Below are 18,060 nucleotides of genomic sequence, written 5' to 3'. Positions count from 1 at the left end.
CTGCCCCACGGCGAAGCCGCTCGGTCCCTCCCTGCCCCACGGCGAAGGGGCCCTCTAGGCCCCACAGAGGAAGTTGGGGGGGTGGGACGGAAGGGAGAGGGTGTGGGGGGGGCCCAGCTGTGGGTCCCCGATGTGGGTGCCACCCCCCGCCCCCCAAGTAACCCCCCCCAAGCTGTGACCAGGCCTGGATTTTGCTCCGCTCTTTATTGGGGGTCGCGGCTCCCCAAAACCAGCACTTTTTTTTGGGGGGGGGAAGGGTTTGGGAGCAGGGGGCAGCCCCCCCCAATTCCCCCCCCCCCCCCCAGGTTTTTGGGGGGCGGGGGGGGTCACCGGATGGCGATGAGCCCCACATCCATCAGCTTCTGGATCTTCTGTGCGATCAGGGGGTTCTTGAGGTGCCTGGGGGGAATATGGGGGTCGGGGGGGGCCCAGGACCTGCCCCCGCGTTGGGGACACCCCCAGGACCCCCTTCTCCCGTTTTGGGGACCCCTTTTGACCCCCTCCCCCCTGTTTTGGTGACCCCCCATAACCACCCCTGAGCCTCGGGGGCCTCCCCAGGATCCCTTGGAGACCCCCTGGTGCCACTTCAGGACCCCTGAGGCTCCCTGGTGACTTTTGGGGACCCCCGATGACACTTGGGGACCCTCTGGGCTCCCTTGGGTGACTTTAGGGGACCCTTGGGTGACTTTAGGGGACCCTTGGGTGACGTTTCAGGACCCTTTGGGGCTCCCTGATGATCTTGGGGGACCCTGAGGGCCCTTTGGGCCTCCTGGGTGACTTCAGGGGACCCGTTGGTGATATTTGAGGGCCCTTTGGGGCTCCCTGGTGACTTTAGGGAACCTGTTGGTGACATTTCAGGACCCTTTGGGGCTCCCTGGTGACTTTCGGGGGCCCGTCGGGGCCCCTGGGTGAGGTTGGGGTCCCCCCCCAACGCACTCGCTGAGCGCCTGCGGGTCCTTCTGCATCTGCTCGAGGATGAGGCGCATGGCCGGGTCGCCCATGATCTGTGCCACCTCGGGGTCGGCCATGGCGCGGCGCTTCACCTCCTCGGGGCTGTCCTGGCGCCCCCGCGCACAGCGCAGCTGCCCCTCCAGGGCCTCCTGGGGGTAAAAACACAGTCGGGGGGGTAAAAAACAGCATAGCTGCCCCTCCTGGGGCACAAGAGGGGAGTAAAAACAGGATCGGGGGGTAACAAGGGAGCAGCTGCCCCTCCAGCGCCTCCTGGGGCAGAAACAGGGATCAAGGGGGTAACAAGGGGGCAAGAAAGGGGGTCAAGGGGGGTAAAAGCGGCGCAACTGCCCCTCCAGAGCCTCCTGGGGCAACAAGGGGGTTGGGGGGTGGTGAAGAAAGTGCGGCTGCCCCTCCAGGGACACAAGGACACGGGAAAACACGTAAGTACACGAGGGGACACGCGACGACCCGTGAGGACACACAAGGACGCGTGCTCTGACCTTGCAGGAGGGGTCGAGGCGCAGGGCGCGCTGATAGGCCTCCCCGGCCCGCGTGAATTCCTTCATGGCCTCCAGCGCTGCCCCCTTGCGCGTGAACCCCTTGACTTGGGCGGGGAGAAACGGGGGGTCAGGGGGACCCCAAGAGCGAGGCGGGGGAGCCCCAAACCTCCCCCCAGCCCCCACTCACTGAAGGTCGGTTCCAGGCGGATGCACTCCTCGCAGTCCTGGGCGGGGGGGGGACGGACAGACAGGGGGTTAGGGGGGGACGTGGGACCCCCAAAACCAGCCCCTACACCCCCAAACCCAGCCCCTGCACCCCCAAAACCTTGAGGGCGAGGGGGAACTCGAGCAGCTTGGTGTAGCAGGCGGCGCGGTTGCTGTAGAGCCGAGCCTCGTGGGGGTTGCGCCGGATCGCCTCGCTGTAATGCTTCACCGCCTGCGGGTAATCACCTAGGGACACCCCAAATTTGATTTGTGGGGGGCCTGGGGGATTTGGGGGGCGGGCTAGTGGGTTTTAGGGAGCCCCTTGTGGCATTTTACCTCGCTGGAAGCACTCGTTGCCTTTATTCTTCTCCTCCAGCGCGAGGTCAGGGTTGATGTACGCCAAGCGCTCCTGCTCCTTCAGGATCTTCTCTGCCTGCGGCCCCAAAGTTGGGGTTCAGGGGGGCCAAACCCCCTTTTTGAGCCCCCCCCAAACCTCCCCTGATGGCACTTGGTGGGACCTCAGCCCCTCCAGTTGCCCCCCCGGCCCCTCCAGTTGCCCCCAACTCCTGCTCCTTCATGCTCTTCTCCATCCGCAGCCCCCAGATTTGGGGATCAGTGGGACCGCCCCCCACTTTTTGAGCCCCCCCCAAACCTCACCTGCTGGCACTTCTTGAGCACCTCGGGCGTCCGGTGCTCGGCCAGCGACTTGTTGTAGGAGTTGATGGCCTCCTTGTAGCGCTCCTCACGCAGGTAGGAGTTCCCGATGCGAGCGTAGGCCCTGAGGAATTAAAACAAGGATTTTTGGGGGTGAAAAAAGAAATTTTGGGGTGCGTCCCCCCCTTATTTTGAGCCCCTCACTTCGCAATCTGCCTGTAGTCCTCGCGGTTCTCCCGCCCCACCTCGATGGCTTTGGCACACAGCTCGCGGCAACGCTCAAACTCCCCCGTTTCGAAGTAAACGGCTGTGAAAAAAAGAGGAAAAATGGGGTTCAAAAAGAGTTTTGGGGTTCGGGGAGGCGGGTTTTGGGGTTCGAGGGGGACTCACCGGCCTGGTTGGTGACGTAGGTCATGTTGGAGGGATCCAGCTCCTCGGCGCGGGTGTAATGGGCCAGGGCGGCCGGGAACTCCTTGCGCTTGTAGGCGGCGTTTCCCAGCTCTTTCTCGCGTTGCGCCTGGGATTTGGGGGGTCCCGTCACCCCAAAAAGTCACCTGGAACCGCCCCCAGCACCCCAAAATGCACCCAGACCTTCCCCCGCACCCCAAAAATCCCTTCTCGATACCCCAAAACGTCCCCTGAAGCTCTCCAAGTCACAATCTTTCCCTTCAAATCCCTTCCCTTCGTTGGGTCTGGGCGGGGAGTCACCCCAAAAACTGCTCTAGGCACCCCTGACACCCCAAAATCCATCCTAGATCCCCTCAGCACCCCAACACCCACCCTAGACCCCCCAAGACTCAAAATCCCACTCAGGTTCCCCAAAAGCCCCCTTCCAAGAGACCCCCCCCCAACCCTTTTTCCACTTGTGGGTTTGGGAAGAGGGGAGCGTACCAGATTTTTGGGGTCCCCCCCTCACCTCTTTCTTGTTCTCGGGGAGCTCCTCAGGCGGGGGGGTCGGGGCGGGGGGCGCGGGGGCCGGTGTGGGGGGCGATGGGGGCTCGTCCTCCTCTTCGCCGCCCCCCAACTCCACGCCCAGCAGGACACTCAGCGTCGCCATCACCCGCGGGTCCTGCAGCTTCCTGAGGGCGGGGAATTCAGAGGGGTCTGCACCCCAAAACCCTTCTGTCCCCCCCCCAAACCCCCAAAACCGAACCCCAAAACCTGCCCCCCCCCCCAGCATCTCCATCACCTGCAGGTTCTGGGTATGGGAAAAGGAGGGGGGGGGGGCTGCACTCCAACTCCCCTCAGCACCCCAAAATCTGCCCCCAACCCCCCAACATGGGGGTTTGAGCCCCCCCCGAGCCCCTTAAATGGGGGTCTGGGCACCCCAAAAACACCCCCACACCCCAAAACCTGCCCCAAAGCCCCCCCCAAGCCCCTTAAATGGGGGTCTGAGCACCCCAGAAACTCCCCCACACCCCAAAACCTGCCCCAGAGTCCCCCCCGCATCCCCAAAATGGGGGTTTGAGCCCCTCAAAAGGCCCCCAGAACCCCAACACCCCCCCCCGCCAGGGGCATTTCGACCCCCCAGCCCTCCCAAAGCCGCGTGTCCCCCCAAAACTGACGTGCCCAGGGCGGCGGGGTGCGCCCGCAGCTCCTCCAGCAGCGCCCGGTACTCGGGGTCCCCCAGCAGCGCCCGCGTCCGGGGGTCGCCCTCCAGCCGCGCCAGCAGGTCCGGGGCGCTGAAGGGGTTAAGCAGCTTCCGCTCTGAGGGGAGAAAAGGGGGTGAGGGACCCCGAAACGGGTCCCGGGGACCCCAAGTTGCCCCCAAGGCACCCCAGTCCCCCACCAGTAGCCCCTCCCAGTCGCCCCCAGTCCCCTCCTCGTTGCCCCCCAGCCCCTCCCAGTCGCCCCCAGCCCCTCCTCGTTGCCCCCCAGCCCCTCCTAGTTGCCCCCAGCCCCTCCTAGTTGCCCCCCAGCCCCTCCTAGTCGCCCCCAGCCCCCTCCCAGTCGCCCCCAGTCCCTCCTCGTTGCCCCCAGTCCCCTCCCAGTCGCCCCCAGCCCCTCCTCATTGCCCCCAGCCCCCTCCCAGTCGCCCCAGTCCCCTCCCAGTCGCCCCCAGCCCCTCCTAGTTGCCCCCCAGCCCCTCCCAGTCGCCCCCAGCCCCTCCTAGTTGCCCCCCAGCCCCTCCTAGTCGCCCCCAGTCCCCTCCCAGTCGCCCCCAGTCCCCTCCCAGTTGCCCCCAGCCCCCTCCCAGTCGCCCCCAGCCCCTCCTAGTTGCCCCCCAGCCCCTCCTCGTTGCCCCCAGTCCCCTCCCAGTCGCCCCCAGTGCCCCCCAGTAGCCCCCAGTCCCTCCTTGTTGCCCCCCAGCCCCTCCTAGTCGCCCCCAGCCCCCTCCCAGTCGCCCCCAGTCCCTCCTCGTTGCCCCCCAGCCCCTCCTAGTTGCCCCCCAGCCCCTCCTCGTTGCCCCCCAGCCCCTCCCAGTCGCCCCCAGTGCCCCCCAGTAGCCCCCCACCGGCCAGCCGCGCCTCCACGCCGCGCAGCCCCTCGAGCAGCTGGGTGTTCCCGGGCTGGTGCTTCAGCCCCTCCTCGTACGTCGCCTTCGCCTCCTCCAGGCGCTGCAGGAATTCCAGCGCCGCCGCCTTCCGCGAGTAGCCCTGGGGGGGGGACAGGGACCCCCGAAAACGGGGCGACACCACCCTGAAACGGGGCAAAACCCCTCCAAAAAGGGGGCGAGACCCCCCGAAAATGGGCCTCAGATCACCCTGAAATGGGGCTGAGACCCCCCACCCCACCCCGAAACCACCAAACAGGCAGAGAACCCCAAAAAATGGGGTGAGACCACCCAAAATGAGGCAAAACCCCTCAAAAATGGGGTGAAACCCCCCCAAAATGAGGGTCCCATTCACAGACCCCCATGGGTGCCCCCTCCCCACCTTGGCCCCCTCAGGGATGCCCCCAGGAGCCCCCTCCTCACCTTGGCCCCCTCAGGGATGCCCCCAGGAGCCCCCTCCTCACCTTGGCCCCCTCAGGGACGCCCCCAGGAGCCCCCTCCTCACCTTGGCCCCCTCAGGGACGCCCCCAGGAGCCCCCTACCCACCTTGGCCCCCTCAAGGACGCCCCCAGGAGCCCCCTCCCCACCTTGGCCCTCTCAGGGACGCCCCCAGGAGCCCCCTTCCCACCTTGGCCCCCTCAGGGATGTCCCCAGGAGCCCCCTCCTCACCTTGGCCCCCTCAGGGATGGCCCCAGGAGCCCCCTCCCCACCTTGGCCCCCTCAGGGACGCCCCCAGGAGCCCCCTCCTCACCTTGGCCCCCTCAGGGACGCCCCCAGGAGCCCCCTCCCCACCTTGGCCCCCTCAGGGACGCCCCCAGGAGCCCCCTCCTCACCTTGGCCCCCTCATGGATGTCCCCAGGAGCCCCCTACCCACCTTGGCCCCCTCAGGGATGGCCCCAGGAGCCCCCTCCTCACCTTGGCCCAGTCGGGGCGCAGCTCCACGGTGCGGCAGGCGTCCTCCAGGGCGCGGCTGTAGTCTCCGGCGCGGGCGTAGGCGGCCGAGCGGTTGCTGTAGAGAACGTGGTTGGATCCATCGAGCGCGATGGCGGACGAGTAATGGCGCAGCGCCGCCGCCACGTCGCCCTCCGCCAGCGCCCGGTTCCCTCGCTCCTTCAGCTCCTGCGCCTGCGAGGAAGAGAGGAAGGATGGAAGATCACGAGGAGGAAGACCACGAGGAACAGAAAGGTCCGAAGAAGAGAAGCCGTTGGCGAGGATGGGGAGGAAGATGAAGGGCCACGAGGAGGAAGAAGGCGTGAGGAAGAGGAGAAGCAAGAGAGAAAGGATAGAACACCATGAAGAGGAAGGCCACGAAGGGGAGGAAGGCCACGAAGACCATGAGAAAGAGGAAGGTGTGAGGAAAGAGAGGAATAAGCAAGGAAGGGAAGGAAGATGAAGAGCCACAAAGAGGAGGAAGGGGTGAGGAAGAGGAGGAATGGGACAGGAAGGATGGAAGTCCACGAGGAGGAAGGCCGCAAACAAGAGAAAGGTGTGAGGAAGAGAAGGAAGTGGCGAGGAAGGGAAGGAAGAGGAAGCGTCACGAGGAGGCGGAAGGTGCGAGGAAGAGAAGGAATGGGAGAGGAAGGACGGTATTGCCTTCAATCGCCCCTGAAAGCTCCCCAGATGCCTCAAACCCACTTGAGGACCCTCCCAGATCCTTGTCTGCCCCCCAACCCACCCCAACCCTTCTGGGCCCCCTCAAACTCCCCCTAAGGAACCCCCAGACCCTTCACTTGCCCCTCAAAGCTCACCCAGATCCCTCAAACCTCATTAGAGCCCCCCAGAACTCTTGAATTGCCCCTCAAAGCCCCCCCAGGTCCCTCATCTCCTCCTTAGGGCCCTCTCAGCCTCCCCAGATGCCCCAAAACCTTGTCAACTCACGCTTAGAGCCCCTGAACCCCACCAGGGCACCTCTAAACCCCTCAGACCCCTCTAAACGCCTCAGACCCCTCTAAATCTCCTCAATTCACTCCCTAAAGTATTCCCAGCATCCTCATGTCCCCCCCAAGACCTCCAATCGCCTCTGAAACCCCCTCCAGATGCCTCACCCCCACCCCAACCTCTCACTCCTCTGCAAGGGAGCCTCCAGCCCCTCCTAAACAACCCCCAGACCCCTCAGAGCTACCCCAAGGCCCTTCAATCGCCTCTCAAATCCCCCCCAGACCCCTCACAGGCCTCCTAGAGCTATCACAGCCCCCAAGACCCCCACAGGGCCCTTGAATCGCCCCTCAATCTACCTTGCCGGCACCCCAGACCCCTCAGTGCCCCCTAAGACCCTTCAACCGCCCCTCGGGGACCCCTAAACCCCTCAAAGCTCCCCCCGGACCCTTCGTTCGCCCCTCAGGAACCCCTAAATCCGTCAAAGCTCCCACTGGACCCTTGAATCGCTCTTCAGACCCCGCCCTCCCCCCCGGACCCTTGAATCGCCCTTCAGGGACGCCTAAACCCCTCAAAGCCCCCCCAGACCCTTCATTCTCCCCTCACGGCCCGCCCAGGACACTTCAATAGCCTCTCAAAGCCCCCCCGGACCCTTCAATCTCCACTCGGGGAGCCCTAAACCCCTCAAAGCCCCCCCGGACCCTTCATTCTCCCCTCACGGCCCGCTCAGACCCCTCAGGGCCCCCCCCGGACGCTTCAATCACCCCTCAAATCCCCCCCCGGACCCTCCACTCGCCCCTCAGGGCCCCCCCTAGACCCCAGAGGCCCCCCGGGCCCCCCCCCCAGGGCTCCCACCTCCGCCATGGCGGCCCCCGCGCCGCTCCCGCCGCCCTCTGGAAGCTGCTAGAACGCGGGCCGCGCCCCCGCCGCTCCCATTGGCCGGCGCCGCCTTAGCCCCGCCCACCCTCCGCTCCCATTGGCCGCCAGCCCGCCGAGCCCCGCCCCCCGCGCGATCCCATTGGTCCCCGCGCCCTTAGGCCCCGCCCCCTCCGCGCTCCCATTGGCTGGAGCGGCGGCACCGCCCCCGCCCCCCCCGCGCGGCTCGAGCCCCGCCCCCTCGCGCGCCCATTGGCGCCCGGCGCTGCCTTTCTGGAAGGTTCTGACGCTTCCATTGGCGGCGCCGAGAGGGGGCGGGGCCTCCGCTCGGAAAAGGGGCGAGGCCTGAGGCCTAGAGGCAAGTTGCGGCTGTAGGGGGCGTGGTCTGAGCTAAGGGGGCGGGCCTAAGCCTCCAGGGGGCGTGGCTTGAGGCCTAGTGGGTGGGGGCTGAGGCCTAGAGGCGGGAAGCTGCGATAAGGGCGTGACCTCATCCTCAGGGGCGGGGCTTAAGACAAAGGGGCGTGGCCTCATCCTCAGGGGGCGTGGCTTAAGCCAAAGGGGCGTGGCCTCAACCGCAGGGGCGTGGCTTAAGCCAAAGGGGCGTGGCCTCAACCTCAGGGCGTGGCTTAAGCCAAAGGGGGCGTGGCCTCGCCCCCAGGGGGCGTGGCTTGCACGCGGGTGTCCCTGGGGTTCCACCCCCGCCCCTCGACCTTGTCATGACCCCCATGACCTCCCCCCCTTAAACGAAGGCGCCGACGGGAAAAGGAGCCGCTGGGTTTATTGGGGGGGGAACACACGACACTTTCGGGTCCATTTTGGGTCCGTTTGTCCCGGTTTTGGTCCTTTCCCCCCCAATTCCATCAGCGGGGGGTGAAGGCACCTCGCAAGGGCTGCGGGGGGACGCAGGGACAACCCCCCCCCCCCACCGCTACCCACCTCCGGACCCCAAATCCACTATTTCTCCCCCAAAAAGCAGCGACGTGTTAAAAAAGGCCCAAAAAAGTGAAGGGGAGGGGGGAGAACCTCAAACCCCCCCCGAAATGTCCTCAGAGCTCAGAGAGGGGGGGGTTCTGGCATATCTAAAACGGGGAGGGGGGTCCCCAAGCCGGGGAGGGGTCCCGACAGGGAGGGGGGTCTCCGAGATGGTGGGGGTCCCCAGGATGGTGGTGTCAGGTCCCCAAGATGGTGGGGGAGGCCTAAAATGAGGGGTCCCCTCCCCTCAGGTCCCCTGCCCGTGGGGCACGCGCCCCCCCCGGGTCCCCCTGGCGCCGTGGGGCAGGGGGGGCGGCGGCGGGAGGGGGGGGAAGACGGTTCGCACCCCCCCATCGTCCGGCGGCCGCAGCGCCCGCAGCGCCAAACCCCCTCCCCGAGCTTTGGGGGCGCCCCCCATCATCCCCCCCCTCCTCCTCCTCCTCCTCCTCCTCCAGCAGCCCCCGAGTCCCCCGAGCAGCAGCGCGGCGCCCACGGCGGCCCCGGCGGCCATGGCGGGGGGCACGGCGAGCGGGGCCGTCCGCGGCGGGGGCGGCGGGGAGGGGGCGTCGAGGCCGTCTCCGGCTCGGGCTTGAGCGCAGAGCGGGGGCCGGGGGGGCTCGGCGGCACCGCCGCCGCCGCCGCCGCCGCGGGGGTCGAGGGGCGAGAGGCAGACGCGGTAGGGCGCCCGCGGCGTCAGGGCGCGCACCACGTACTCGCCGCGCTCGCCCCGCACCAGCGTCTCCGTCAGGGCCCCGCGGCCCGGGCGCAGCCAGCTCAGCCGCAGCGAGGCGCCCGCCGGCCACGGCGGCCACCGCACCCGCAGGGCGCCCCCGGGCGCCGCCTGCACCCACAGCCCCGGGGACGCCGGCGACGCCGCCATCGCGCCCGGCGATGCCGCCACGATGCTGGTCGAGGCCGCGCCGGCGGCCGGCGCGTCGCACGCATCCATCTCGCCGCGCAGCTCGCCCACGGGCAGCCCCCGCAGCCGCGCCGGCGCCTGGCACAGCAGCCCCTTCACCTCCAGCCCCGTCGGCGCGCGCCGGCGCAGCCAGTCCCGCAGCCAGGCCAGGTTGCAGCCGCAGAACCAGGGGTTGTTGCGCAGCCCCAGGTGGCTGAGGCGGCCCAGGTCGTCGAAGAGCCCCCGCGGCAGCGTGGTGAGGTTGTTGTCGGAGAGGTCGAGCCGCTCCAGCGCCCGCATCCGCGCCAGGGCCCCCGCGGGGACGTGGCTGATGGCGTTGGCCGCCAGCGAGAGGCGGCGCAGCCGGGCGCGGGGCAGGTTGGCGGGCGGCGCCGCCAGCGCGTTGCGGCCCAGCGAGAGCTCGCTCAGGTTCTGCAGGCGGCTGAAGGTGTCGTCCGCCATGCGCTGGTTGGCCAGCAGGTTGCCGTCCAGCACCAGGCGCCGCAGCGCCGGCAAATCGCGGAAGGCGCGGAGCGGGATGGTGTGGATGCGGTTGTCGTCCAGCCGCAGCTCCTCGAGCGCCGGCGGCAGCCCCGGCGGGACGCTGCTGAGGTGGTTGCGCGAGAGGAAGAGGAGGCGAAGGCGCCGGTTGTCGGCGAAGGCGTCTTCCTCGATGGCGGCGGCCGAGACCGAGTTGTCGTCGAGGTGCAGGCGCTCGAGCAGCGGCGCCCGCGCCAGCGCCCGGCGGCACAGGCCCCGCACGTTGTTGTCCTGCAGGTGCAGCTCGCGCAGCGCCGGCGGCAGGTGCTCCGGCAGCCGCTCCAGCGCGTTGGCGTAGAGGTAGAGGACGCGCAGCGCCGGCAGCCGCGCCAGCCGCGCCGGGATGCCCGCGTCGCCGATGCGGTTGTTCTGGAGGAAGAGGGTGGTGGCGCCCAGCGGGAGCCCCTCGGGCACGGCCGTCAGGCCCCGGTCGTTGCAGTAGACGCGGCTCCCGGCGCAGCGGCACACGGCCGGGCACGCGGCGCCCACCGCGGCGCCCACCAGGAGGACGAGGACGAGGGAGGACGAGGACGAGGAGGCGACGACGTGGGGGGCCCCCCCCGAGGAGGCCGAGGGGGGGGGAGGGAAGGGGGGGGGGGCCATGGGGGGGAGGCTAGGGGGAAGAAAGGAGGGGGAGGTCACGCTTGGGGGGTGCCCCCCCCCCCTCATATCTGTGGGGCAGGGACCCCCCCTGTAGGGCACCCATGTCCATCTATAGCGCAGGGACCCCCCCCAGGGTACCCAGGATGCACCTATAGGAGGAGGGTCACCCCCATAGGGCATCCAGGTCCAGTCTATAGGGCACAGGCCCCCCCCAGGTCCCATCTATAGGGCACAGGGCCCCCCCAGGTCACCCAGGTCCCATCTATAGGGCACAGGCCCCCGCCCCATCCCATCTATAGGGCACAGGGTCCCCCCGGGTCACCCAGGTCCCATCTATAGGGCACAGGGCCCCCCTAGGTCCCATCTATAAGACACAGGGCCCCCCCGGGTCACCCAGGTCCCATCTATAGGGCACAGGCCCCCCCAGGTCACCCAGGTCCCATCTATAGGGCACAGGCCCCCCCAGGTCACCCAGGTCCCATCTATAGGGCACAGGGCCCCCCCGGGTCACCCAGGTCCAATCTATAGGGCACAGGGCCCCCCCAGGTCCCATCTATAGGGCACAGGACCCCCCCCCCCCATCCCATCTATAGGGCACAGGCCCCCCCAGGTCACCCAGGTCCCATCTATAGGGCACAGGCCCCCGCCCCATCCCATCTATAGGGCACAGGGCCCCCCCGGGTCACCCAGGTCCCATCTATAGGGCACAGGGCCCCCCCGGGTCACCCAGGTCCCATCTATAGGGCACAAGGCCCCCCCCCAGGATGCACCTATAGGACTAGGGCCACCCCCATAGGGCCCCCAGGTCCCATCTATGGGTCAGGGCCCACCCCATGGCTCTACCTGGGTCCCAGCTCCTCGTGCGAGCGGCTCCTCGTGCGAGCGGCTCCTCGTGTGACACCCCCGCTACGGGCTCGGCCACTGCATGGCCCCCCCCACCGGGGGGGCGGCTTTGGAGAGGGAGGGGGAGACTGGTGGTGAGGGGAAGGGGTCCTCGTGCGACACACATCCTCGTGCGACACGAGACCCTCGTGCGACACACATCCTCGTGCGACATGAGACCCTCGTGCGAGGGGAGGCCCTTGTGGGAGCCAAAACCCTTGTGCGAAGCCCTCCCCCTCCCCCCTCCCCCGGGTGCTCATTACCGGCACCACTAACGAACCGGCCCTAATTAGTTCAGCTCGTTAGGGCCTCCCCTCCTCCCCCCCCCCAGGCCCCTAGGGTTGCCCCTTGCATCAGCCCCCAATTAACCCCCCTTAATGAACAGCCCCCCCCCAACAGCCCTGGGAGTGGAGGGGGGTGGTTTGTGGAGATTTGGGGGTCCCAGGGGGGGTCAGGACCCCCCTAAACCTCGGGGTCCCCCCCCCCAGCCCCCCTTTTCCTGCTCAGAGCATCCCTGGGCCCTGCATATGGGGGGGGCGGGGGGGGGGGGGCACAGAGATTTGGGGGGTAGAGGGGGAGTTGGGGGTCTGGGGAGGGGTCCGATGGGGTCTCGGGGGGGGGGTCAGAGCCCCTCCAGACCTCTGGGTCCCCCCCCCCCTAGTCCCCCCCTTTTCCTACCTGGAGCATCCCTGGGTACCATGGATGAAGGGGGGGGGGCGGTTTGGAGGGGGTGTCGGGGGTGTCAGGGAGGTTTTGGGGGGGGGGGCGTTCATGGGGGGGGGGGGGGGTCGCCCCGGCAGCCCCAGGGTGGGGGATGGGCCCCGCTCCCGGCCTCCCGAGCCCCTCCCCCCCGCCGGGATGGAGCAACCCTGGGATTTGGGGGGGGGGGGTGGGGATAAAGGGGGGTTTGGGGGGGGGTCCCGGGGTTTTTGGGGGGGTGGGGGGGGTGTGTCCTTACCGGGGTCCGAACGGCAGCGGCGGCTGCAGAGAAACGGGGGGGAAGGGGGGGGGGGGGGCAGCACCGCCTCCAGGGGCGGAGAGAGAGGGGGGAGGGGGGGGGGAGGAAATAGGGGGAAATAGGGAAAAGGGGAGGAAATGGGGGGGAAATGGGGGTGAAACATGGGGAAAGGGGGGGAAATGGGGTGAAAAATGGGGAAAAGGGGGTGAAAAATGAGGAAAAGGGGGAGAAATGGGGTGAAAAATGGGGAAAAGGGGGTGAAACATGGGGAAAACGGAGTGAAAAATGGGGAAAAGGGGGGAGAAATGGGGTGAAAAATGGGGAAAAGGGGGTGAAACATGGGGAAAGGGGGGAAATGGGGTGAAAAATGGGGAAAAGGGGGTGAAAAATGAGGAAATGGGGGAGAAATGGGGTGAAAAATGGGGAAAAGGGGGTGAAACATGGGGAAAACGGAGTGAAAAATGGGGAAAAGGGGGGAGAAATGGGGTGAAAAATGGGGAAAAGGGGGTGAAACATGGGGAAAGGGGGGGAAATGGGGTGAAAAATGGGGAAACGGGGGAGAAATGGGATGAAAAATGGGGCAAAGGGGGTGAAACATGGGGAAAAGGGGGGGAAATAAGGTGAAAATTGGGGAAAAGGGAGTGAAAAATGGGGATAAGGGGGGAAAATGGGGAAAAGGGGGTGAAAAATGGGGTGAAAATGGGGAGAAATGGGGTGAAGGGGGGAGAAAGAGGGTGAAAAATGGGGAGATCGGGGGTGAAAACCCAAAATCCTGCACCCCCATCCCTTGTCTCTTCACGAGGGGGGGATGAGTCGCTCCCACGGGGTCCCCCCTCTGCCCCCCAGGTGCCCCTCGCAGCCCCCCCGACTCTCACAGGCCCCCAAGAGCCCCCCCCCCCCCCCCCCAATAAATCCAGCGCAGGGAGCGGTGCCGCATCTTTATTGGGGGGCTGGATGGACCTGGGGGGGGTGGGGTAACGCGTGCGAGGTCGCACGAAGAGCCGGTACATCCGTGCGAAGGCCTCGGAGGCCTCGTGCGAGGCCCTCGTGCGAGGGTCTCACTTGTAGAGGATGTCGTAGTGGCCCGGGCGGTAGAGGAGGCAGACGCGGGGCTGGGAGCCCTCGGGGAAGACGTGGGGGTTGGTGGTGCCGCCCTCGCCCCGGTCCATGTATTCCACGAGGATGGAAACGTGCAAGGCTCGTGCGAGGGCGATGATGTGGATGTGGTCGCTCTCCTTGCACATGGGTTCCACCTCCTGCGGGGCAAGGGGGTCAGCGGCGTGCGAGGAGGCCCCCATGCGAGAGCCGTGGCTGAGCTCACGAGCTCCACGTGAGCCCCACGTGAGCTGCATGAGCCGTGTGAGCCCCGTGCGAACCCCTGCAAACCCCACGTGAGCCTCGTGTGAGCGTGTGAACCCATGTGAGCTGTGCACCAGCCCCGTGCGAGCCCACACGCCCTGTGCAAGCCCCATGTGCTCCGTGTGAGATGCGTGCAAGCCCCGTGCGAGCCTTGTGAGCTCACGTGCTCTGAGCTGTGCAAGCCCCGTGGGAGCCTCATGTGACCACGAGCCCATGGGCTCTGTGCAAGCCCCGTGCAAGGCTGTGTGAGCCCATGTGCTCTGTGTGAGCCCCTTGTGAGGCCGTGAGCCCGTGTGCTCCTTGTGAGCCTCGTGTGAGGCTGTGTGAGCCCATGTGCTAAATGTGAGCCCCTTGTGAGCCCCGTGTGAGGCCGTGTGAGCCCATGTGCTCCGTGTGAGCCCCTTGTGAGCCCCGTGTGAGCCCCTTGTGAGCCCTGTGTGAGCCCATGTGCTCCATGTGAGCCCCTTGTGAGGCTGTGTGCTCCGTGTGAGCCCCTTGTGAGCCCCGTGTGAGCCCCTTGTGAGCCCCGTGTGAGGCCGTGTGAGGCCGTGTGCTCCGTGTGAGCCCCGTGTGAGCCCCGTGTGAGCCCCGTGTGAGGCCCTTGTGAGCCTGCGTGAAGCCATGTGCTCCGTGTGAGCCACGTGCGAGCCCCGTGTGAGAACGTGTGAACCCGTGCGAGCCCCGGGTGAGCCCATACGAGCCCCGTGTGAAGCCCCGTGAACCTACGTGAGCCCCGCGGGTGTCCTGTGTGAACCCCTACGAGCCCTGTGAGTGCGTGCGAAGCCACGTGCTGTACGCGAGCCACGTGCAAGCCCCGTGCGAGCCTGTGCGAGCCCCCCTACCTGCTGGCAGAACTCCTTGATGCTGCGGCCGCCCTCGAGGAACTGCTCGAAGAAGCGGCGGTGGCGCTGCAGGCAGCCCGAGGTCAGCAGCCGCAGGTAAACCACCAGGTAGTCGGACACGCTCGGCTCGTTGAAAGCCGCCAGCAGCTCCGGCAGCGGCACGCGACGCTCCACCCGCTCGATCAGCTCCATGAACTGACGCACACGCCGTCAGCGCGGGGCTGGGGGGAACCGGGGGGGGCTCGGGGGGGGGGGTGGGGGGGCGATTCAGGGGTTCCTAGGGGAGTTTGGGGGTCCCTAGAGGGGTTTGGGGGGTTCCTAGAGGGGTTTGGGGGGTGTTTCCTAGAGATCCCTGGGGGGGTGGGAGGTCCCTGATGGTTTCGAGGTGTTTAAGGGGGTTGAGGGGTCTCTAGAGGGGTTTGGGGGTGTTCCTAGGGGTTCACATGGGGTTCCTGGGGGGACTCAGGGGTCCCTAGGGGAGTTCAGGGGGGTTCCTGGGGTCCCTAGAGGGGTTTGGGGGGTTCCTAGGCGTTCACATGAGGTTCCTGGGGGGATTCAGGGGTCCCTAGGGGAGTTCAGGGGGGTTCCTGGGGTCCCTAGAGGGGTTTGCGAGGTTCCTAGGAGTTCACATGAGGTTCCTGGGGGGATTCAGGGATCCCTAGGGGAGTTCAGGGGGGTTCCTGGGGTTCCTAGAGGGATTTGGGGGGGTTCCTAGGGATCCCTGGGTGGGGGTTGGGAGGTCCTTGATGGATTTGAGGCGTCTAGTGGGGTTGAGGGATCCCTAGAGGGGTTTGGGGGGGTTCCTAGGGGTTCACAGGGGGATCCCTGGGGGGGTCCCTCATGGTGTCAAGTTGTCTAGGGGGATTGAGGGGTTCTTAGAGGGGTTTGGAGGGTTTCCCAGCGGGTCCCCTGGGGGGATTCAGGGATCCCTAAAGGTGTATGGATGTGTCTGGGGGGTTTTGGGGAGTCCCTGAGGGGTCTGGAGGGGGGGGTTCGGGGTTCGCTTTCGGCTTCCTCTCACCGTGTTGTGAAAATCCTCGATGGTGAACTCAGTGAAGCCCTGGGCCACGAGTTCCTCCTTGCTGCGAGCCGAGACCTCCTTGAACCTTGGGGGGGGGCAGAAGATTTTGAGGTGAATTTAGAGGGGCTTAGGGTGAATTTGGGGGGCTTGGAGTGAATCTGGGGGGGCTTGAGGTGAATTTGGGGGATTCGGGTCACTCAGCACTGCCGCTTCCACTCGTCCTTCGGCGGCGCCTCCAGAGCTTTGGGGGGAGTCCCAGGATTTTGGGGGTCCCTGTGGTTTCGGGGTGAATCGAGGGGGTTTTGGGGAGGGTCTCTGACCTCTGCAGCTCCCGCCCGTCCTCCAGCAGCGCCTCCAGGTGAGCGAAGCCGAACGCCCTGTAGAAGCAATTCCCGTCCGGGCGCGTCTTGCGGATGTGCGAGTACTTCTGGAGCAGGTCCTGCGGGAAACCAGTTCAAACTGGGAGCACTGGGAGACAGGACCCGGGTCGCGCCGTGGTCTCAGAGCCGTTCCCAGTCCGTACTGGGGGACTCAGAACCGTTCCCAGTTCAAAATGAGAGTCCAAAGCCATTCTCAGTCCGTACTGGTGTCCCAGTGCCTCCCAGTCCCCCATACTGGTGTCCCAGCCCCCTCCCAGTGCTCACCTTGATCTTCCCCTGGTAAACGAGGTCGTCGGGCGCGTATTCCTTGTAGAGCTCGGCCAGCTCCAGCCGCTCGGACACCAGCGGGGTCTGCACCGCGATCTGTGGGGAGGGGGGCGCTGGGGAGGGGGACGGAGGCTCCGCCCCGCCCCGGTTTCGGGGTGAAATCGTGGGGTTTTGGGGGTGGAATCGCGGGCTTTCGGGGCCCTCACCTCCTGCTGGATGCGATCCTGTTGTGCCATGATGGCCTCGTCGTACGCCAGGCAGTTCACGCCTCGGGGAGAGGAGGCGGCGGGTCAGGGTTGGGGGCAAGGAAGACCCCCCCCCCCAATCCAGAATGACGCCCCCCCAGATCCAGAGAGAATCCCCAGATCCATGGAGAGACAACCCCCCCCAAGTCAGCACCCCCCTTTCCTCCAGCTCCATGGGGACATCATCACTCCATAGGGACCCCCCCCAAATCCACAGGGAACCCCATCACTCCACGGGGCCCTCCTGATCCATAGGGACCCCCCCAAACCCACAGGGAACCTCATCGCCCCATAGGAAACCCCAAAATCCACAGGGAACCCCTGGATGCACAGGGAGCTGCCCAATCCATAGGGCCTTCCCGAATCCATAGGGAACCCCATCACGCCACGGGGTCTCCCCTAAACCCATAGCCCCCCCCCCGATTCATAGGGACCCCCTATCGCTCTATAGGGCACCCCCCAAATCAATACAGACCCCTGGATCCACAGGGAGCGCCCCCCCCAATGGGAACCCCATCACTCCATAGGGAACCCCATCACTCCATAGGGAACCCCCGAGGGCCCCCCAGCAGGATTTTCTTTTTGGGGGGGGGGGGGGAGCTGTAGCGTTTCGGGGTGGGATATGAGGGGGGGGTGGCGGGGGGGAGGCCGGGGGGGTTTGAGGGTGCTGGGGGGGGGGTGCTGGGGGAAGCTGGGGGCCGCGAGGAGAGCTCTGGGGGGGCCTTGAGGGAGGTAGGGAAGGGGGGTGGGGTCCCCTCGTCCCCTCCCGGTACCATCCGCGTCCCCGCCCAGCGGATCCGGCTGCTGCTGAGGCTCCTCGGCCGCCATCGCCGCCTCCGCTCAGCCCCGCGCTTCCGGGGCCGCCGCTTCCGGGGCCGCCGCCGCCGCTTCCGGCCTCGCGCCGGAAGCGAGGGGCGCCTGGCAACAGGGCCCGCCTTCCCCCGGACCGGAAACCCAGGGGAGCCACGCCCCTTAGCAACAGACCATGCCCCTTAGCAACAGGGGGCGCCTCCAAGACCACGCCCCTTAATATCAGACCACGCCCCCCTAGCAACAAACACCTGTTGCTAGGCCCTGCCCCAGGTCCTGGAAGAGACGTAGAAGGCCCTAAAGGGGTGCCAGTGGCCTCTAGAGGGTCTCTGCGGGGCCTAGAAGGCCCCACAGGGGTCCCAGGGAGATTTAGAGGGTTCCTGGGGGTCCGAGGAGGCCCTAAAGGGGACCCAGGGGGCTCTTTAGGGTTCCCCAGGGTCTTACAATGGTCCTAGAAGGCCCTAAGGGGGTCCCAGGGGGCTCTAGAGGGTTCCTCGTGGTCCTAGAAGGGTCCTAGAAGGCCCTAAAGGGGTTCCAGGGTGCTCTAGAAGGTTCCCCGGTGTCTTACAATTATCCTAGAAGGCCCTAAGGGGGTCCCAGGGGGCTCTAGAGGGTTCCTCGTGGTCCTAGAAGGGTCCTAGAACGCTCTAAGGGGGTCCCAGAGGGCTCTAGAAGGTCCCTGGGGGCCATAGAAGGGTCTTAGAATGCCCTAAAGGGGTCCCAGAGGGC

General features: G+C 66.7%; 3 protein-coding genes across 3 annotated transcripts; all 3 read right to left on the bottom strand.

The window, feature by feature from the left end:
* Nucleotides 1-185: 185 nt before the first annotated feature.
* On the bottom strand, nucleotides 186-7,640 carry STIP1 (stress induced phosphoprotein 1). The gene is made up of 14 exons (XM_069882614.1): nucleotides 7,534-7,640; nucleotides 5,719-5,928; nucleotides 4,765-4,906; nucleotides 3,875-4,016; nucleotides 3,226-3,388; nucleotides 2,700-2,826; nucleotides 2,514-2,616; nucleotides 2,313-2,433; nucleotides 1,992-2,088; nucleotides 1,777-1,901; nucleotides 1,639-1,675; nucleotides 1,452-1,555; nucleotides 937-1,100; nucleotides 186-399 (listed from the first exon to the last, which is right to left on the bottom strand). Exons 1-14 carry the CDS (start codon nucleotides 7,540-7,542, stop codon nucleotides 327-329), a joined length of 1,617 nt encoding a protein of 538 aa, XP_069738715.1. The 5' UTR covers nucleotides 7,543-7,640; the 3' UTR covers nucleotides 186-326.
* Nucleotides 7,582-13,417, bottom strand: LOC138734801 (leucine-rich repeat transmembrane protein FLRT1-like). Its single transcript, XM_069882613.1, has 4 exons — nucleotides 13,340-13,417; nucleotides 12,408-12,430; nucleotides 8,787-10,577; nucleotides 7,582-7,906 (listed from the first exon to the last, which is right to left on the bottom strand). Exons 1-4 carry the CDS (start codon nucleotides 13,415-13,417, stop codon nucleotides 7,582-7,584), a joined length of 2,217 nt encoding a protein of 738 aa, XP_069738714.1.
* Nucleotides 13,332-17,415, bottom strand: OTUB1 (OTU deubiquitinase, ubiquitin aldehyde binding 1). The gene is made up of 7 exons (XM_069882619.1): nucleotides 17,295-17,415; nucleotides 16,483-16,544; nucleotides 16,274-16,372; nucleotides 15,950-16,068; nucleotides 15,630-15,714; nucleotides 14,609-14,803; nucleotides 13,332-13,663 (listed from the first exon to the last, which is right to left on the bottom strand). Exons 1-7 carry the CDS (start codon nucleotides 17,347-17,349, stop codon nucleotides 13,466-13,468), a joined length of 813 nt encoding a protein of 270 aa, XP_069738720.1. The 5' UTR covers nucleotides 17,350-17,415; the 3' UTR covers nucleotides 13,332-13,465.
* Between the last annotated feature and the right edge of the window lie 645 nt (nucleotides 17,416-18,060).

The sequence above is a fragment of the Phaenicophaeus curvirostris genome, unplaced genomic scaffold (assembly GCF_032191515.1).
Source record: "Phaenicophaeus curvirostris isolate KB17595 unplaced genomic scaffold, BPBGC_Pcur_1.0 scaffold_249, whole genome shotgun sequence".
Classification (NCBI taxonomy): domain Eukaryota; kingdom Metazoa; phylum Chordata; class Aves; order Cuculiformes; family Cuculidae; genus Phaenicophaeus; species Phaenicophaeus curvirostris.
The sequence above is the reverse complement of the archived record's forward strand: the minus strand, read 5'-3'. Positions and strand labels throughout refer to the sequence as shown.